General features: G+C 44.0%; 1 protein-coding gene across 1 annotated transcript in view; it reads right to left on the bottom strand.

Moving 5' to 3' along the window:
* The window catches only part of CD247 (CD247 molecule), a 74,717-nt gene extending 54,470 nt beyond the window's left edge, over positions 1-20,247 (bottom strand). The window contains exon 1 of the mRNA XM_037825436.1: positions 20,007-20,247. Coding sequence (XP_037681364.1) covers positions 20,007-20,064 — 58 coding nt within the window. The 5' untranslated portion in view covers positions 20,065-20,247. The remainder of the gene's footprint in view (positions 1-20,006) is intronic.
* Positions 20,248-22,194: the final 1,947 nt, after the last annotated feature.

Below are 22,194 nucleotides of genomic sequence, written 5' to 3'. Positions count from 1 at the left end.
CTCCTACCCTTTAATCTCTTCCCCAGACCTTCCCAAAGGCAGTGGCTTCTGCCGAGCTGACCGGGTGGCGAGCTGCCTTCTGATCAGCCCATCTGTTCATATTTCTCTCACTCTGTGGCTCAGCAACTGTGGTTGTTCTCCATACCCCAAATCAGATCAGCTGCTGGAACCAGTGATGCCTTGGCACATTTCTGCATGAATCCACTTCTTCCTGACCTTCTGTTCTGGAATGCTCAGGACCTTCAAGAGTCATGGAGCAAGTTATGGGGTCAGGCCAGGTGGAGAGCACACACTGCAGGGATCACCAGAAGAACCTGAGATCACCCACAGACAGACGTGGCCACTGGTATTTCCATTTGGCCTTTCTCCTTATCTGTTCAGCAATTCGTTCGTTTTTTTTTTCATCTATTCATTTGTAATAATCAAAATCACTTATTTAAAAGCACTACTATTCGCCTGGCTCCATCCAGGCCCTTAACATGCAATAGCTTTAATTCCCCAACAACCCTTCAAGGTAGGTATATTTATCCTCCTTTTATAAAGGAGAAGACATTTTCAAAGAAGACAAGTAACTTGCCCAAGGTCATAAAGCTAAGTAGAGATAAAGCCAGAATTTAAATGTAGATCTGATTGCCTCATAAGTCTATGCTCTTTCCACTTCCTGTTGAAACTAACCCGTCATGCCCACCCTCTGGAAGGTGAAGACAGAAGGAAGCACTTGCCAACCAGGACCCCCAGAGCTCAAGTGGTTGTTTCTGTGGTTTATGGCTGCCACCTTGGGAAGAGCCATTCCCAACGCCATGCTCACAGGGCACCCTGAAGCTGTGAGTTCAACTGTTGGGGGCAAGTGCTTAGCAATGGATCAGCTGGAAGTCTCCCGTGCAGTTCAATGTAATGACCAAAATGAAGTGCGATAGGACTGTCTGTCATGGCATAATCCATCGTTCAGTGGTTGGCCAATGAAAATGACAACTTCAAGCCAGTGGTCTCAAGTGGGGGCAATTTTGTCCCCCCCACCCCCTTCCACCCTCACCATGAGACATTTGGCAATGTCTAGAGACATTCCGGGTTATCTTAACTTAGAAGAGGGTGCCACTTACAGCTAGTGCCTAGGGGTCAGGGATGTTGCTAAACATCCTACAATGCATAAAACAGCCCCACAGCAAAGAATTATCTGCCCTAAAATGTCAGTATTGCAGAGGTTCAGAAACTCCGCTCCAAGCTCTCAATCAAGAGGGACTTGACCCAACTGAAGACTAACCAAATATCAGAAAAAACAGTTATTTTATTTCTGGGAAATTGTTGCTAAAGTTAAAGTATATGAAATTTAGCCATGACCAAGAGTATCCACATCCTGTTAGGCTATTCAGTAGGCATTGTATAACTTTTTCAGTTTGCCTTTTTCACGAGTGGCCCATGGAATTTACTTTGGGTTAAAATCTGGAATGGAAAATTTAACTTCTAAAAGGAACACAAACAGAAAATGAGAAGTATGTATCATAATGGAAGTTCATGTGCAAATTTCAGTGCAGCATATTCTTTTCTGTAAGGTTACCCCTCTCCACACCCCTCTCCTCCAGGCCTTGGTTGTATACATTCCTGCCCACCTATAACTGGGTAGCGGGAGAACTGGGATTTAGACCCTGAAGAATGGAATTCAAATTCCATCTCTACTGCTAACTGGATATGGAGACCTTGAGCAAATCATTTACCTTCTTTAAGCATTAGTTTCTCTGCCAGTAAAGTGGGGCTATACCTAAATCCCACAGGAATGGGGGGTTTTCGTGAAGTCATTTATATTAAAGCACTTGGCAAAACTACAAAGTGCACCCTAATTGCATGCCTGGAGATGGCTGCACCCACAGAGGGGTTCTCCTCCACGGGGCACATAGGTTCTCTTAATTACATTTTTTCACATTATCCCAGTGCCAACGTAAAGCTGCTCCTGTGTGTTAGTCTATTTCTTATGCTGCACTGAGAAATACTCTCTAATGATGACACTGAAACATTGAACCCAACTTACTTTACTCAGGACTCAAAGGAGATTATTGCTTCTGAGAGGACAATACATCCCATTGCAAGGAGAAAGCCTAGGCAGACAGCATTTATGATGCAGCTTTTCATTTTCCAAGGGATGAAAATCATGACATCATCCAGTGTTTTCTGGTCCTGCAGTAATTCTTGCCCCAGGGATCCAGACTGATATCACCCATTGAACACTACTCTGTGTTTTTCTTTAACTTAACAAGTTGCTGGGTTTTTCTTTTCCAAATCAACACAATTTAAAGGATTAAAAAAGATTTAAAATAGAATATGCCATCCTTTGCTTACAAGCAGAGCTTCTGGTATGAAATAGATGACCTGTGAGTATATAGCTCTTGTTTATTAGCTTTTATCTGATGATCTTAAAGTACTCTTAGCAATTCTGACACATATGGTTTCTCATAATTGTACCCTCCCCCCTTGCCTGTAAAGCCTTGTTATGCATAGCAGAATTATTTTGAGGACGAATGAGCTATGTGATGTGATGTGCTAGGAGCTCCCGAGAATAGAAACTCTTATGACTAAACTCTCCATGAACAGAGCAAATCAGAGAATAAAAATAATGATGTTATCATTCAGCTAGCCGAATCACACTTGGTTTTCCATTTCACTTTAGTGAGAGGGTTATCAGCCTTGAGGAAACTTCCCCAGCAAATAGATGTCATTTTTGTTCTAAGCTCAGCTCCTGGTCTATCTCAGCACTCCATGAAGCCAACCATCCACTGCCCCTTGGCGGCTGCTGCAGGAGGGCATCTCATGTGTCTTTCTGGTATGATGGGATAGCAATAGGCGGTGGTGGGCAGATGCTTACTGAAGGGGCCTCCCCTCAAATGCAGAGACAGAAAGAAAGCTGGGGCACAAGTGGGAGAGGTAGATTTGGACCCAGGTGCCTGACTTCCATCCTATTGCTTTTAACCAGGGGTTGGCAAAGTATGGCCTGCAGGCCAAATCTGGCCACTCACTGATTTTGTGAATAAAGTTTAATTGGAACATGGCTATGCTCATTCGTTTATGTACTGTCCATGGCCACTTTTGTGCTACAACAGCAGCATCAAGAAGTTGAGATAGAGACTGGAAGGCGCACAAAGCCTAAAATATTTACTGTCTGGCCCTTTGTAGGAAAGGCTTACTGACTGTCCTTTAACCACTGGGTTATCATTTCAGGGGGTCTCATGGTAAATACTTTTGGCAAACTTAGGGGCACAAAAAGTAAATGTTGGGGCACTACTTCAAGAATCTTTCAGTGTGACTAAACGAAAAGTTCATTACCAGTACAAGAGTTAGATGATGAAATGAGCTGGCATTCAATGACATTGCCGTGCAGAGATCTTCAGCCAGAATATATACTGGATTCCTGTGTGCTGGGAACCAAACAAGATACTTTTCATGCAATATACAGTCTGCCCCTTACAAAACCTCTTTGATGTAGATACTATCATCCACATTGTATAGACAAAGAACCCCAGATCTAGAGAGTGTTTATTTGCCCCAAGGACGCACAGCCCCAAAGTATTGCAGGTAGAATGTAAAGGCAATGAATGTGACTCCAGAACCAGAGCTTTTCACCACCAGGTGAATGGGGCAGATGGCGAATACTTCAGGAGTTTAGGGAAGGGAGGGGTTCTTGGGGACTGGGGTGGGCCACAAAGATTTTGCAGCACGGGAAGAGTCTGAGCAATGCCAAGAAGGATGGAGAAGATTCTGAGAATCCTCACCTGCCTTACACATCAACCATGATCAGCCAGCCCTGGGGAAGGGGACTTGGCCAGAGGTGAGAACTTTCCAAGGACAGAGCTCCCAGCTCCCATTCAGAACACCCACCGAGGGTGTGCATGCACCCAAAGTCCCGTCACTGCACCCGGGTGGGCACTGAGCACCTTCAAATGGTTGCATGAGGCCATAGCTGGAGGCACTGGCTGCAGGCTGCAGGCTGCTTCACAGGGGTCATGGGGCCCTGGGAGAGGGGTAAGGCAGGCCCATTACAACACTTTGGGGAGTCATGCCGGGAGCATTCTAGCCCCCTGGAGCCTCCGCCACAAGCAAGATGGTAGGACTCAGCACAGTGGGCACCCTGGAAGGGGCAGGCATTGAAGACTTGGGGACCAGACCTGGGCAGCACCCCTTTCTAGCTACAAGTCTTGAGACAAATCTCTTAGAGCTTCGGTTTCCTTGTCCTTAAAATGGAATACTAACACTGACCTCACAGGATTTTATACGATTAAAGGAGCTACAGGTAAGGAATATATATGAAAATACCAGGTCTGTCATGAGCATGTGATAAATGTCATTGGAGATGGAAGTTAAAGGAAATGGGAAAGCTAGCAACAGGGGAAGCAATCTGGAATAAATGAAGACCGTCCCCTCGCAGGACGTGGTTCCTTTCTCCCAAATCAGCTGAGCAAATGGGGGCTCCATGTCAAAGACATGAACCTCACAGAGGTTCTCCCACAAGGAGACGGCCGTTTTCAAGCAGTAAAAGAAACACAGTGCTGCTTCCAGTGAACAAGCTCTTCTCTCACAACCTCCCACACCCCATGGGCCCAGAGCTCACCCAAAATGCTGGCTGCTAACAAAAAGATAAAAGGAATCAAAAAATTTATGTTCTTTCCCATGATGTTCTTTTAAAAACATCTTCCTGTCCCTCCTCTGCCTTCTAACACACACACATGCCCACCATCTTTCTGCAATGGCAGAGAAAATCAAGGCCCTCCTTTGTCCTGGCCTACATCCCTGTTGGTGAATATGGCGTTAAAGGTTACTCTGAATTTCAACACACTCACACAGTCTTTCCTTGCAAGTCAGGGCTGGACCCTAAACCAGTTTCTCAAATGCTTACTGACTTCAGAAAGCTGCATAGAGAAATTGATCAATTCCTAGAGACTCTTCCCAAGGAGATGATGTTTGAAGCATTTCTTGGCTTGACTCAGAACTGAAGACGGAACCACCCCACCTGCACAGAGGGAGCCCCAGCAGCTGTGACCTGGAAACGGCTCCTTTTGCTCTTCCTTCTCCACCAAGGAGGGCACACAGAAGGCAAGAGGGGCCTATCACACCGCCACTTCTGCCTCTCTTCCTGACAAGGCCCCTGCCAGTTCAGACCACTATCATGTGGAGCAGAGGTGTCAGAAATAGAGCAGGGAAAAGGAATGTCTCGAGCAGGCAGAAGAATGGTCTACAATCCAGAATAAGCACTGCTGCTCGAATTATCAGATTCATTTCGAGATTGCAGAATGTGCTGGCGATGTTTTCTGAAGGGCAACCCCAGTGCTTCTGAGATGCATTTATTCCATCTTCTGGAGGTGGGGGGAGGTGACAGAGCTAACTCAGCAACCCCACAATCTGCATTTGTGCCAGACATTTCAGCATGGGCGTGACAGCAAACCAAGCTGGGAAAGAAAGTCCATGCCTTAAGTTGGAAGTGTCCTTCCCATAATGGTGCCCAATGGTGAAGGCCCCTGTGCATGTACCGTGTGTTAGCTTGCCTCTTCCTGTACCCATTGAGCCACAACATGGTGAACAGCAATTGGTGTGCAAAATAAATAATTTGGGCCAGCATAGAAACAACTTTGCTGGATCACCTTAAGGGGAAGTTGGGAAGTATATTTTTGTGTTTAGGTAAGAAATCAAAATGTTGACTCAAATCACTATTTCCACAAGGGACTTGTTATGTGGTGATAGGAAAATTTTATATGTCTCTGTACCACTGAGTACATCTCTCTGTACATCTTTAAAAGGGTGTTTTAGATTGGGTTCTTCCAAAGCAGACCCTGAGACAAAGATTCGAGTGCAGAAGGTTTCTTTGGGAGATGATCCCAGGAAACACGGGTAGGTGTGTGGTGAGGTGAGACAAGGAAGGGATGGAAATCCATAACGGCTGCATTATGAAGCTGGTTAAGACTGTTTACATCCAGAGCAGAATCATGTTGGCACCTTCTGCGACACAGTCTGCAACAGGTACCTCAGAGTTACCACACCTGAGAGGCAAGGCAGCGTGGGTATTTATCCCCCAGCTCCCTCAGCCATTGGCCGAGGCTGCCCCTAGAGGGGGGCTGCCAGGTACACAGGGTGAGAGCCGGCCCCAGCAGCCAGTGGAAGCCCTCGGCCAAGAGGTGCAGGTGCCGGCAGCTGAAGGCAGCTACGTGGCCCTGAGGGGAAGGGACAGAGAGCACTGGACAGGCCATAACGGCATTTGCTGCAACAGACGTGTGCAAACACCCTCAGGCTGCAGAGCTTAACATGCTCCATGATCTTTGGGCACAAGTATTTAAGAAGGATAAAGTATTATTGGGTAAGGGAGATGGGGTGTTTGGGTTTTTCCTTCTTGTTTGTCTATCTGACATTTTTCTTTTTGGAATAATAAAAATGATCTAAAATTGAGTGTGATGATTGTACAACTAAGTGAAGATACTGTGAGACACTGATTGTTTACTTTGGATGGAATATATCGCAATACAATCTGCAGATTCAATAAATAAAGAGTGACTTTCCTTAAAAAAAGAAAAAAAGAAAAAAAAGAGTATCAGTGGCTCCTTTTTATATTTGGGGCAATCCCATCAGTTAGTGAGTGCCCCTAAAGATATCGCCAATCATTTGCCTGTTCTGATTGCCACAGGGAAGAGCTGCTCCAAAGAAATGGGGCTTAGGGGCCCTTACCTGGAGCATAACGTGCTCATGCTGCTGCCACATCTTTGCTCAGAGACCCCCACTCGTCCCTGGAGTGTCTTCCTCTCTTTCTCTTTGTGTCTAAATCCTATCCGTTCAAATACTACTTCCCCAAGATGTGTCCCTTTACCCTCCAGCCCAACCTTCTTAAAACTCCCTCTCCTAGCACTCACATTTAGAGGCACTCAGTTAGAGTCCTGGAATGAGCCTCTCCCCAACTGTATTCTGCAAGAGATTTAGTAGGTGTTCCAGGAGAAAACAAATGCCAAATGGGGTCAAACCAATTTGCACAGCACGGCATACTGTATCTCCCTCTTTTCATCCTGGGGGTGTGTAATGCACAACTGCAGAGAGAAGGCTCTAAGAAGCGTTGCAGTTAAACAACAACAAACAGATTCCTGCTTCACTTGGCTTAAACTAGTGTTTTAAATTGCATGTCCCCTCTTTTTGCAGACCAGTATGAATGCCTTACAGAACCCAGCTTGGGAACCAGCCCCCTTGTAATAAACTTCAGCGAACAAGCCCTTTAGGAGTCAGCTCCTTGAACAAGGGAACCGAGAGGTGAAGACCAGGCCTGGAGGGGAAGAGGGCTACAAGTCAGGGCACCGAGGGCCACGAGTAGCAGGTGCCCCCAGCTGTTCATCTCCAAACCCACCTGGCTACCGAGTGCCATAGGTGGTGTTTCCTGGTTTCCCCAAGTAGAACATCCTCTTCCCTCCTCCAGATCCACTCTTTTTAATCCCCTCCTCTACGCGGCAAACAAACCCCAAGTCCTCCCTCAAAGGCCTTGACTAATATCAGGCAGACCAATTAGCAGCTCTCCCCCTGGGCAGTGAGAGGGCTGTGTAAACCCCCACCAAGAGGCAATCTAGCTTACCGAGGGTGCCTGGGACAAAGTCCAGCTTGGTTCCTGCTAGTCATGTCCCCCGGGGCCTCAGTTCCCTACCTGTAAAATGGGGACATCTATAAAATGGGGACTCTAAGAAACAGGATTAGAAGAGCTAATACAACTGAACATCACATGAAACAAGCCCTTCTCAACAAATGTCAACTATGTGGCAGCTCGTATCATACTTCACCAGGATGCACCAGACATATCCATGGTCCCCTCGAAAACTGAGTTCTTGGAGAGCAGCAACTGTGACTTACCACAGTGCAGCACCTAACAGATAACAGGGCTTGCTCGGAAAATACATTTAGGATGGACTGATGCATGGCTCTGCTTTCTATTTTATCTCTATGTCTGATAATATTTCTGATAATAAAATGTATTATTTAAACATGTCCTCTTCACTCATAGGAAAATTATCTGTTGTTCTCTAATTGGTTTTCAGCTTCTCACCCCAACTAGATTAACCTCCCGGGAGACCCTATCACTGTTAGAGGCTAGGCCTGGCTACTGGACCTCATAACCACGGGTCACTGTCATAAGGCCACATAGTCCTGAACAGTCTTAGCAAAGTCAGAGATGCCATTGATCTATCACTTATCTGTCCTCTTTGTCACCAATAGTGAGAGGTGGGAGTCTTGGGTAGGGTCAGCAACACAGAAAGCCCTCAAAAAGAAATCCTTCCAAGATCTAGACGTCAACCCCACCCACCTTAAGGGATCTCAGCTATTAGGGAACAACTGATGGGGATATTTGAGCACATCTTGAGAACTTAACGGGTTCCTTCTACAAAAATTCCGTGAATCAGAATTCACAGACACAAAAATTAACAAATGAGAAAATGAGCCTTCATTTCTAAAGGATTCACCATAACTACTCTTTACATAACCCTCTCCCAAGTATCTTCTAAATGTTTTAATAATTTTCTTTTGCACAAAACTCTCCAAGGGCCATATATAGTGGGTGTAGGACCCCTTTTCATGATTTGTTTTCTTCTTTAAAAAACAGCTTTATTGTGTTATAATTTACATACCATGAGACACTTTCTAAACTGAGATCTATTAGTAGTCTAAGGCGTTTGGATCATTTCTTCATTCATCAAACGTTTATTGACCATCTATACAGACACTAAGAATTCTATGTTTGTTGATATGTGTGTGTTTATTTCTATCTTTCTGCTTATCCTCCTGCCTGCCTCATTCCTGAAAGGATTCTGCTGGAACACAGACCTGATCTTCTCAGCGAGGCGGCAGGAGAGCAGAGCATGTGAAGCGAGGCACTGGGCAGGTCGAGGCCTGTTGCACTAAGAGCCATCTAAGGACTGTGGGAACTCGGCCTGTAGAGGCTGGAGTGGAGGTGACCAGTTGAGGCTCCTCTGTGCTCCCTCCTACAGGGATGACCCAATCCCTTTCTGCACCCCCATAGACCGTGGAAGGCTTCTCCCGCTCAGGGTAGTGGTGGGTCTGCCACGATCAGGGCCTCGTGGGCATCAGGCTGAGCTCATCTCTTGTGGTTCAACATGAGGCTGTGTGCACACGCGCCTGAGACCCAAGTGGCCAGCTTGGGAAGCACCATTTACTTACAGGGGGGCAGCGGGGTAGCCCAGAGGACAGATGGTTTGAGTGCTGACTCTGCCACTTGCTCACTCTAACGCCATGTGGTTGGGTTCTTGATCTCTTAATCCACCGTTTCTTCTCTAGTTAATTCTGGAAAGGGAGATTGACTAGATCTACAGTCCTTTCCTGCTCAAATGTCCCATGATTCTGACATACGGTCCAGACCCACTCTGATCATAGAATATCTTTCCAGAGAAGTGCCTTCTACTAGACTTATCATTGAAGGTGAAAATTCACAGTTAGCACCCCCACCCGCCACCCCAGCCTTACCATCATAGTACCACAGGCTACTGCTGATTAAAGGGCAGATACACTTATGTGAGAGGAATATTCCTGAAGACTCCACAAAAATTCAGATTAATATCTTACAAGAATAAATGTACGTGTCACGTTATTTTGAATATTGCTCATAAAGTGAAATTTTATTAATTTTTTTGTACTATTTCAAATTTTGCATAATTCAAAATCCCATTAAATGTGTGTGATTTATATATTTCCTCTGAGAGGATTAATATATATATTTTTAAATCCTTCAGAGACAAGGAATGGAGGTGAGCAGAGAGAGAGGTGAAGACACAGGGTCAAACTTGGTGGAGAAAGACCGTGGCAGAAATAAGGTCTGGGTTTAAAGGAACGCTAAAGGGAAAGTGTCCAGAACCAAGCAAACTGGACCTCTTTTCGGACTCCACAGAGAAGACCCAGCAGCTCAACACCGTCTCCCTTTGGTAATCATTCTGCATTTCACTTTAGATGATTCGCCATTTTGGAGGTTAGATTTCTTTTTTTTTCTTATTTTCTGAAATGAAATTATTCCAGGCTTGAATGATATTAGAAAATGTTTAACCCAAATTTAAAAATCCCTAAAGAGCCAAATCCTCTCTTTATCCCTTGGCCTATGGAAGCCATTTTATGCAGTTCAAAATGGCTGACAGGAATTTTCAGAGAAGCTATGGTCTGAAATCAAACCAGGAAATTAGAAGAGCTTCAAGTCTGAGACTTTGTGTTTAGAGCCATGCTAGAAACTAACAGATGTTTTCCAAATCAGCAAAATCAAGAAATTGCTCCCTATATCTTCTCTTCCACATCTCACCCACTGGCCCCTTTGAACTGCAAGAGCTTGTGAATATGACTCTATTCACAATCCATTCTGCTTTCCAAGTAGCTCCTTCTCCAAGACGAGATTACAGAGCTTTGAAAATTAGAAGCATGCTGCCCCCCTTCCAAAGAGCTATTTCCTGACGAGGTGCTCTGTTGAAATGGAAGGAGTTTGCTTTATAGCAGCCTCCCTCTTAGAATTATGGATGGGAACATTTAACAACACAGCACTTGCCCTGGACAGGTGAGCATTGGCCAAGTTTTTAAAGGGTATTTCACAGGCTAGGCCAGCAGGAAGATGGATGGGTGAGCTGCGGCGGATACAATTATTTGACTTTCTGAGCTGTTCTTTGAAGTCTCCACAAGCTTAATAAAAAGAAAAAAATAATATTCCTCTTTACCAGTCTTTTGTAGCTCGGTCTTTATTGTTCCCACTGAAACCCAAAGAAAATGGACAAGATTCATTTTGTCCAGAAAGCATTTGTATATTTTATATAGGTCTGTGTTTTGAAGTGTTGATAGTTAAATGGGATGAAAGACAGATTTCTCTCTACTCTTAGGAAATCAAAAGAGGAATTTCTGAAGCTTCCAGCCAAACCCAAACCAGTCCTGGGTGGTAACCCCTGATACAGGCCTCCCTGCTACCAAACTCAGCATGGAAATTAGAACCAGCCACAAAATGATGAAAATTAGATCAGATCATAAAGAAGCCAGCCTGTCAGAAAATTAGAACTTTTTGTAAAAATTGAGAACATGGAAAACTTTCTTTTACTCACGGGGCCCTCAGTCACTGAATACCCACCTCTTGGACAGCGCCCTGTTCAATGTGCTGGTTGGGCCAACCACCTGCAGGAATGTTTTGACTTGGGACACAGGGGAAAACTTGGAAAATGTTTACTCGTTGATAGTTGAGTGACTGACTAGATGGTCTGAATAATCAGATATTAAAAATAACTAATAGTCTGGTTATAACTACTATTCTAATGGCCAAATTAGGTCACTGGCAGCTGCCTTATTAGGTTGCTTGCCAATCTAGTCTGAGGGCAGAAAGAGAGGAAAACGTTAAATGCATTTTGACAATTTTTGCCGAACCACATAGGATGGTCACTGTGGGAAGAACTGGTGAGAATTAGGGGAGCTGGTAATGTTTTCTGCTGATGCTAAGTGTTCCTGAAACTATTTGTGTGTTGGGCCTTGGCTGTGAGAACTGCTCACCACAGGGAACTATTTGTGTTGGGTCTTCAACCCGAATTCTGACAGCAACAATTTCCCACCTTCTATAGTCATTTTAAGTGTGATGATGTCAAGGATGCCAGCAGTGGGTCCCAGGGGATCCCCATGCACCTGGGCTTGGATTTAAGGGTGGACAGGGTTTCCTTACGTGGGGGTGGGATAGAGTCTGCATTTGAAGTAAAGGGAACTGGGAGGAGGGAGATGCCAAGAAGGAAGGGAACCAGGTTCACTTGGGAGATGTGAGCGTTCTGACAGGAGTTGGGCCTCCCAATCTGGGAAGTCACTGCCTCTATGAACAAGCCGCCCCCACCTCTCCATGGTCTTAGAGATCCTAGTTTGGACAGAAGTTCTCTTGTCTTCCGGCTCTATGAAATCCCTGGGAGGTGCTCAGTGACTTGTCGGCCCTGCTATTCACCTACCCAGATCATCACCTCTGAGCCCAAACAATACTTGCCCTTCCTCCTACGGAGCTGTCCTGTCACCACCAACCTCTTCTCAAATACACACACCATACACACAAAACGACTCATCGGTGCATGCAAAAACACATACCTGCAGACGCTAGCACACATCTGTCAGCACACAGATGACATATACATGCACCACACACAGCAGCATATACGCACTGGGACACAGACACCTGTACCCTCACGTGAGCAAGGGCACACTCGCTGGCCCATATATTCGCCAGCACCCCACTGCAGCTGCAACCCATAAGCTGCAGCTGGGCGCTCAGGCTATTCCCACAATGGTTTCATCTGGCTCAGTTCCCTCTGCCCAGAGCATGCCACTCTGGCCAGTCTGTCTCCTGGGGAACAGGCTGCAATGCCTGCCTCCCAAGTTGTCTTTTCCATTCTTTCTCTTTTAACATCTCTTCTCTCCCATTCTCCACCATCACTCCCAGCCTAGATGATGCATGAGCTGTTCTAGCTCAAGGCTGTCACTCATGTTGTGCCCTAGAGCTAGTACGACATTGCATGATGGGGATCTGGTTAAATATAGGAACCTACAGCTGGCTTTCTAGTATCTGTGCAATAGAGAAAAGCAGGAATTTGTTTAATCCTAAATGGTGGTGTCAATTTACCTTCTAGCCCTCTCCCCCAGCCCACTGCCTCTAAAAATGTCCTGCTGAAACTCCCAAACACTTCTTTCCCTAACTCTCTTCCCAGGGTCAGCTTTGAGCATGTCCACATCTAAGAACCACGGATATTCAGTTCTTTAAGGCTTCCCGTATTTTGCTCTGAGCATCAGATATCTTATGGTTGCTTTACTCCAGCCCACAGAAAAACAGTTTGCACTCCCCGAGCCCAGCCCAGCCAGCTGCAAGTGAACCCAAGACTAAAATCTGACATAAATAATTGGGAATTGATTATAGACATCTATCATTCAAAAACAATTCTCCCACCCTCAAGGATTTAGTAAAAGGCCAAATCTCAACTCACAATCTGTGTGTAATGCTATGCTATTCTTTTAGAAAATCTTACACACTCAAAACTTTACACACCATGTGAAGATTCATTCTCAGCAAACAGATTCAGGGTCAGAGTCTCTCAAATCTGATTTAATTTGCAACTATGCACAAGGTGGGGGATACCAGCATAAGTAGCAAATCGTTGAACTGCAAACCGTGGTCCATTCCCCTCAAGACAATCTTCAAAATAGATATATTTATTCAGAGTAAAATGGATTTAGCATATTTGGGGGAAACTTGAGTTCAGTACTATGGTGGCGTGCCAGAGAAAAACAGAGCTCTAGAGATATTAATACTCTGCTGAGTGTTTCATGCTCAGCAGAAAAAAAATGTATATTAAATGAGGATTTCAGCATCCGAATAATTATTTTATATTCCAAAAACTGAGAGAAAACTAGTAATAAGTGCTTACTAAGAGGAACACTTTTAAAAGTCAGGTTTAGAATCCAGTCATTGGGTGTATGATATTGCAAACTGATGAGCAAAGAAGAACGGTTGCATACAACATTCAAGAATGTGCTCCAAATAGGGATCAGAGAAATTTTGTTTGGGGCTTGGTTCTACTCTTGGGCAGGTCACCATTTATAAAAGGAGACTCCTACTACCTTTTCTGCTATTTGCCACAGGATTATTATGAGGACCAACTAAGTGAAGGGATTGGAAAGCGCTTTGTAAATCTAAAGAGGGGATGCCTGGAGGAAGAGAACGGCGGGCTGGGCTGGGCAAGGTTCCTGCCTGTCCTTGCTCTAATGCTTTCGATTTATTTTTTCCCCTTGAGCCTGAAAATTAGTTGCTGAGAAGCACAAATCATAGCAGGCAGAGTGGAGAGGAGACACTCCTAATGTTTCTACCACTGCTATCTGGCTGCTTGAGCAGCAATTATCTTTCTCTTGAAGTCAGTTCTCACCAACAAAGTCCTTCCATGGCCCCTAATAAATCAGAAGCCCATACACAAGCATAAAGGAGAACCAGCAAATGTCCATCTTCATCCTTGGATTTTTCACAACAGAGATCCCCACTGGGGAGTTAAAAATATTGTGATAAAGTGGGAGTTCAGATTTTAAAAAGTACTCAGAACTGCAGGAAAGAATGAAATTTAGGCTCCTAATTTTCTGAGCTAATACCACCGGGGATGGGGAGGGGTAGGGTGTGAGGGAATGAAATGTTCTTAAAAACATTGTGATTTTAAGGCCCTACCCAACTCATTTTGAACCTGAAAGGGGTGTTCAACCCTCTCATTTTACAAATGAGAAAACTAGAGCCCAGAGAGAGAGATTTCTTACCCAAACTTACACTGCAATTTAGTGGCAGAGAAAGGTGGGAAAAAAAAAAACAACGGATTTTAGTACCAGTGTTTCTACTTTATCTTATCGGGAAAATGATATTTTTTCTATTTTGCAGACTGGGAAACTGAGGCCTCTATGATAATGTGGCTACTATTTTTCAAGCACCTTTTGTGTGTAAGCCCTTCGGAATACTCTCTCCAACCCGCAGCACCCTGCATGAGAAGACATGTCCCCGCCATCTTTCAGAGAGAAAAAGGCTCTGACGGTGGGCAACCGGCTGACAGGAACCACGATTTAGATCCAGATCTTTCTGGCTCCACAGCAACCCCCCCCTCCACCATATTGCCTGCTCCAGAAAGCCCAGAAACACTTGCCAATGGTCACAGAAAATGACAAAAAAATCTCCTTTCCTGGAGGGGATTGTTTCCAACAGAAGTATAGAGTATCCTGTGAAATGCCCTTTTACTTTAACCTATTCTTTTTTTTTTTTTTATTATTAAATTCAGTTTTATTGAGATATAGTCACATACCATACAACCATCTATGGTGTACAATCAGCTGTTCACAGTACCATCATATAAGTCATGCATTCATCACCCCAATCTATTTTTGAACATTTTCCATACATCAGAAAGAATCAGAATAAGAATAAAAAATAAAAGTAAAAAAGAACACCCAAATCATGCCCCCCCATCCCACCCTATTTTTCATTCAGCTTTTGTCTCCATTTTTCTACTCATCCATCCATACACTAGATAAAGGGAGTGTGATCCACAAGGTTTTCACAATCACACTGTCACCCCTTGTAATCTACATTTTTAACCTGTTCTTTTAATTGCCAGTCCTGAGGAAACTAGCCAAAGGAAGTAATTCAAAGGGATTTTTAAAAGTTACATTTCTGAAGATTTTCTTGTACGGTTAGCTACAATAACAAAAATTAAAACAGGCCAAATGTCCAACGATTAAAATAGTGAAGAAAATACGATGCAGGTATTTTATAGGAGTTCATAGCAATTAAAAGCAATCATGAAGGCTAAGCATGAAAAAAATGCTTACAATAAAATACTAAGGAGAAATATGAAACACTTTAAAAATAATCACAACTATATAAAATATATATGCAATTATAAAAGATATTGGAACAGAATACAAAGAAGTAAAGACAAAAATGTTATTGGGCTGGCGTGGTAAGATTATGAATTTTTTAAGTTTTAAACTTCATTCAGTGATGTTATATTTTTGTTAAAATATGTAAAATTAAGGAAGGGGGGATAAAGTAATAACGCTTGGAGTATCTGTCTAGTAAATTAGACTATAATGCTTAAAAATCCTGCTTGTTTTCTTCTTTCCATATTGTGAGGCAACTGGGCAATTGGATACTGTGATCTATGCTAAAACCAACAAAATTTTCTTTTTCTCCTTGATGCCTTTCATTAGTTTATTTAGTTCACTAGGAAATCTCCAACTGTAATAGTCTTGTTTATTTTCTGCCTTTCCCTAGTGTTAAAGCTAAGTCAGAAAAATGAGCTGCTTTCATTCTTTATTTTTAAGACATATTAGTTAAATCATAGGAAAGTACCATTTTTGTAGGTCCAAAAGGATTAAATATTAGAAATTTCATGCGGCTTAACCAGAAAATTTTAATAACGACAGGACTTCTTGAACAGTCTTTACGACACATTTTGAATTGTCCCTTTCACTCAAATTGGTCTGTCCATTCCACCAGTTTGATTTCTGTTTTCTTTTTAAGGCACATTGTCTAAAACTAAGTCTTATAGAGGAAAGGTCCAAAATAATATGAAACCAATATACTCTGAAAATAAACCATTAGTATTACTTTAATCATATAAAAGTCTCTAGATTTCCTTCATTCACCCACCTCTTACTTTGTTTAATAAATACGTATTGAGTGTTGCCCCTTCTCGGCACTGTGCTAAGTGCTGTGGATACTGTAGTGACCAAGGCAGAGGCTTCTCTACCCTTAGGGAACATGGAGTCGTTCGCTAGGCTGGAAGGAAGAGCTTATGTACATGCAGTGACTAAGTTAATCATTTCATCTCAACTAACAAGCTAAATGACTGATACAATTTCTTTTTTAACCAAATTGATTGAATGCTCAAATGGATTAAATCTACCATCACTTTTGCATTCATAAGAACTAGCTTTGAACCAAGCAGAGCTAAGGAAATTATTTTGAGCTATCCCAGAATTTACAGTCATCAATGGCTGACATACAGATAAATAAAACTCAGTAGAAAAAGGATCACCCAAGCGTGTGTTTGGAAACTCCAATCCAAGACAGCTCCCTAATGGGTACCAGGACTCTTCTAAATAAAACAAAAGTTACAATGCCACAGACTCTTTAAAGTAAAAGGATATAGCCAATAAAAATTACACCTAATTTCTTAAAGAACAAAAACAAAAAATGTAAAAAGACTTTTTGAATAAAGACAGCACTGATTATTCGCCCAAGCAAGAGCTTCCCAAGAACTGTTTCTGGGGGATATTTAGTAGCAGCAGACATGGTCTCTAGGCTAGAAAGTCTGAGAATCGCCGAGGGAGAAAAATTAAGAAGCTAATCTAGCAGGGACAGGTGATGGTGGATAGAAACAAACCACTGGTGAAAATGCCATCGATGAAAAACTCATATTGGCATCACTTGGAAAGCTCCCTTCAAATCCAGCTCCAAGCAATTGGAGCAAAGACTTGCTGTTCAAGAAACTTGCATTTAAATACCAGTTTCCGTGCGCCCACTGCAACAATTTAGCTTCAAAATCTGGGTGGCCACCCTGACCGGCGACAGCCTGGCAGATTTTGTTTCTAATTTCCTCCCCCTTAACTATTTACATTATATATATTTCAGACGTGTTTTCCCTTTGGGGAAGTGCTCTCCTACAGAGTAAATGTTGCAAAAAATAAAAATGGTAGATGCAACGCTCGTCCTGTGACCAGCAAAGTTTTGATGGTAGTTACTGGTCACCATTGTGATTTTGTACTGTTAGGGACGTGCTCATAAATCAAAAGAGATGCGTTTTATTTCAACAGATGGAGAAAATGCCCACCGTCGCTTTACAACACAATTGAGAGCAAATTAAGTATCCCAACCATGGGTTTCCATCTCCTTTTCCTGGGCATTGAGTATAAGAAAGCAGACCAGGATGTAATAATAGTAATAATTAATGCAACTTTCATCTCTTGGCTATCTTCTATGTATCTGGCACTTTACATTCATGTCTCATCTTCATAACTCTGCAAGGGAGGAATTATTATCCTTACTTTAAAGGTGAGAAAACTGAAGCCCAGAAAGGTTAAATGATTTGCCCATGGTCACACAGCTAGGAAGTGGCCTTGCTGGGATTCTATCCATGGTTGGCCTGACTCTACCACGTCCAGTCACCTCCTTAAAGGCAGAGCCAGCTCACAACCCAGGGAGCCTGCATTCCCTGAGGCTTCCTGCCAGGCTGCATCTCTTCACCTAAGAATGGACAAAGGCAGCACCTACCATGGGGCAGGTTCTCGGCCACAGTGGGGTAAGGAGTTGGAGGCACTGGGGTCTCTGTGGCAAAATTGTGCCCACGCCATTCGGGACATCATTTTGGTTTCTTCCAGCAGTTTCTCACCCAGGGAGACACCCTTGTGTGGAATTTGGGTTATTATTATTTTTTTATCCTAATCATCTGGGTTTTTCTGTTCCAAAGAAATGCACATGGAAAAGTATTAATAAAAAGGAGATGTTTTAAAAGGGTTTGGGGGACAGGTGACTTAAATGGGCAAGAAAAGAATTCCATTTGCAGCCTTTCCTGCAGGGTAGGTTGTAAAGGGTCTCCCTAGGTGGCATGGGTGCCATTTGTGGCCTGCGGGTTCGAGGCCTTTCCGAGTCTCCTTCTGCCTTCATTTCAACTTGTTTCGGGGCCAGAGCAATTTGAAAACTTATCTAAAAAAATAGCTGAAATTTCAATCTCCACAAAGGCAAAGCAAGTGGGATTGAAAAATGAAGAATCCCGACGATCTAAAGTTGTTTTTCTCCTGCACGCTATTTGTGGAAATGGGGCATGGCCCCCATCTTGTTGGCCGGATGGAGTCAAGTTCACCACTCACGGAGGCCAGCACCCCAGCAGCCTTTCATTTTCTTTTCTAACTCCCCTTGGCCCTACCTTGGCCCCAAAGCCCAACATGAAGGGAGTGTTCAGGAGCCCACCAGTGACGACACTGGAGGCAATTATCTCCCAAGTTTGGTCTGAGGTACTCAACTTACGCCAAACCTAAAGCCCTAGGGCCTGAAGTTGTTGCCATCAGCTGGTTTTCCAGAAATCACTGTATTCACAGGCTGTTACCGTGTTCGGGATCCTCTTGTCACCTGCACGTGACAATAAGCTGCTGCAGGCTGGCTTTGGTGCTCTTAGCCTGTGACACCCTGTGACTCATACAACAAGCCCTTCTTAGAAGGGAGCTGTGGTCTTACAGAAACCCTGCGATTACCCAGGGTTTGGAGCCCTGGTGTGCTAGGCCAGGGCGGTGCCATGTTCCCTGGTAGGAACAGAAGTGCGAATGGCTTCTCCTGCTCCCCCAACAACATCACCAAACACTCTCCCGCTCTGAGGGGAGCTATGAGGTGGAGGAGAAGGGAGAAGGAAGTTTGTTTGTGACCACCTTCCCTGTTTCTTTAGATTCAAATACGGCTTGTCTTCCATTTCATGTGAAAATGCCACACCACGAATCCTCCTAGACAGTCTGTTTTTTTCTTCTTGTCATCTGTTTTCCTCCTCGTGATCTGGGCTAGAAAACATGGCGGAAGATGAAAGGATTGTAGAAGAGCCAGGCTCCCACGAACTGGAGTGAGGTGAGGAGCAAGTTCTCTTGGTGGTTGTTACTCATGGTGGTGACTTAACACGTCACGTCCTCTCATCTGCCCTCTATGTCTGTCAGCCACTCTGGCCTTTCGGGTCCAGATAGAGAGCTGCGAGGGGGGTGGTGGGGGAGTCTCAGAGCCTGGGATGGGTGTATCACAGGGTGGCACTCCCTGTGGGGGCACAGGGCAGCTGTGACAGGGCTGAGTCCACACATGGACACTGGGCCCTGAGGCAGCAAAGAGCTCGCAGACGGCCACAGACTTGGTGCCTCCCACGCCTGCCACTTCCAGCCCTAACTCCACTTAGTCCTTGGCCCGTCCAGGGCCACAAGCCATGACCCTGTCTGACTGACCAGTGAAATGTTCTTTATCGACAAAGGGAGTGGGAAAGGGCAGAGTGACGGAGCCAGCAAGAGGGTGAAAGAAAAAGACATAAAGATGAGAAACACGTCTCAGCGAAACGCAGCCTGGCTGACGTTTTCTGATCCCATCCAGCTTCTGTTAAATACTCGCATCTTTTACTCCATACTGGACCTGCCTCGGCTGTTCTGCTTTCTTCCCCCTCATCCTTCGCCTCCACAGACTTTTCTCTCTTTTTTTATCACTGGAAAAATCTATACTTGAGGCAGGTGTGTTGTCAAGCAGCTGGCTGTAATGAAGTAGAGCCCAGCACTGGCTGACCCCTCCCTGCTCGGCTGCCCATCAGTTTTGGGGGTACAGGATTTGATGGCGACACCAGACCCTCATCAACCCTTTTACCTACCCCCTTTAACACACACACACACACACACACATACACACACACACGTGCACGCATACATGGTTTCTGAAAGTTCCCCGCCATCGGTACAGCCGGCCTTACCTGTAATTAGGAACTGTGTCTGCAGGACGGCCGCGATAACAAGCACCTTCCACTTCATCTTGTCCTCTCCCCCAGGATGGTGCCGGGAGGCGGGCACAGGGGCAGCAGTGGCCGGGACAATGAAGAGAAAAGGAGCCTTGCTGGCTTTGTTCTGCTGCTGCCTCCCCAGGAAGTTGGAGGACTGTGGGGCCTTTGAGAAAGCACCTGCCGACAGGGCCAAGAAACTAGCACTCCCCCTCTCAGTTCACAGACAGGAAGCTCGGGAGGTTTGAGGGTTGGGGTGTGTGTGTGAGAGAGAAAGAGTGTGTGTGTGTGTTTCTCTCATCTATCCATTGTTTTTTCTTTTTTCTAATTCCTGTCTGATTTGTATCTAATTCCTAACTTGATTGGTGAATTCAGTCCCTGGGCAAATACAAGTTCCCAATGCATGTAGGAATATTTGCTATTTTCCTAGTCTCTCAACTGTTTTACAGAGGACAGTAAAATGGCAGAGCTCTGGATTCCGAGGCAGGCTGAATGTAGAGAGAGGCTAGTTGGGCTTTAGTGCCAGCCCTGCCACCAATTTGCTGTGTAGCCTTGAGTAAGTCACCCAACATCTTCGGACTTCAGCTGCCTTTTCTTTACAGCAAGGAGCTGGAGTAGATCTGAGGATGCAGATCTGAACTTGGCCCGAATCTGGATCATAGAATAGTTTGAAATTCTATGGCTCACATAGTATTTCAAACATTTTTGGTAGTTGTCAACATTTAAATATTGGAGGAATTTACAATTACAATTAAAAACATAAATACTTACAAATAAACTTAAGACAGTGTAAGAGTATAAGGAAAAAAATGTTAAAACATTATTGAAGGACACAAAAGGACTTGGATAAATAGAAAGGAATGTCCTAGTCTTGGATAGAAAGCTTCCACTTATGAAGATAACAATTCTCCCTAAATTAATCAATCTACCCCACTAAAAATACTATCAGAAGTTTCACATCAAGATAAACTGATTCCAGAGTTTATATACTCACATGTGATTATGTTCTAGAGTACCCAGGACAATTCTTTAAAAGAAGAGTCAGGAGAGTGAAATAGCCCTACCCAATAACAAACATTACAAAGTTTTATATTGACCATATAATATTTATAAGCCTATAGACTCAAACATATATGACTAATTGCTTTTTGACAAAGGTGCTTAGGTCAATCAATGGGGAAATGATAGTCTCTTCAACAAATGATACTGGATCAAGTGGATATCTGCACAGAGAAAAATAAATATTGGTCCTTGTTTCACACTATATACAAAAATTAACTACAATAGACCATAGACTTTGTCTTAGTTTGCTAGGGATGCTACGACAAATAGCACAAAGTGGCTGGCTTAACAGCAGCAATTTATTTTCTGATGATTTTGGAGATTAGAAGTCCAGCAGGAAGGTATTGACAGGGCTTCTTTCTCCCGGAGTCTGTCGTATTTTGGCACTCCTCCGTCATATGTCAATCTCTCTCTCTCTCTTGTGTCTTCTCCTCTGGTTCCTGCTGACTCCTGGCTTCTGGCTTCTGACTTCTCCTTCCGTGTCCAGTTTCCTTTGCTTACGTGGACTTCAGCCATATTGGATTAGGGCCCACCCTCATTCGGTTTGGCCTCACCTTAACTAACAAGAAGATCTGCAAAGGTCCTATTTTCAAGTGGGCTTACACCCACAGAAACATGGATTGAGACTTGAACATGTCTTTTGTGGGGTCATGAGTCAATCCCCAACAGACCTAAATGTAAAAACCTAAAACTATAATGCTTCTGGAAAAAAACATTGGAGAAAAATCTTTGCTATTAAACACAAAAAGCACAAACCATAAAAGAAGACATGATAAATTGGACTTTGTCAAAATAAAAAAAACTCTTGGTCTCCCTGAGTACCTCTTTGTTGCTCAGATGTGGCCCTCTCTCTAGCTAAGCCAACTCGACAGGTGAACTCGCTGCCCTCCCCCCTACGTGGGACCTGACTCCCAGGGGTATAAATCTCCCTGGCAATGCAGGATATGACTCCCGGGGATGAATTTGGACCCGACCTCATGGGATTGAGAATATCTTGTTGACCAAAGGGGGAATGAGAAATGAAATGAAATAAAGCTTCAGTGGCTGAGAGATTCCAAATGGAGTTGAGAGATCACTCTGGTGGACATTCTTATGCACTACA

Source organism: Choloepus didactylus, chromosome 2 (genome assembly GCF_015220235.1).
Source record: "Choloepus didactylus isolate mChoDid1 chromosome 2, mChoDid1.pri, whole genome shotgun sequence".
NCBI classification, from domain to species: Eukaryota; Metazoa; Chordata; class Mammalia; order Pilosa; family Megalonychidae; genus Choloepus; species Choloepus didactylus.
Note: the sequence above shows the minus strand (reverse complement) of the source record. Positions and strands in the feature narration are given on the sequence as shown.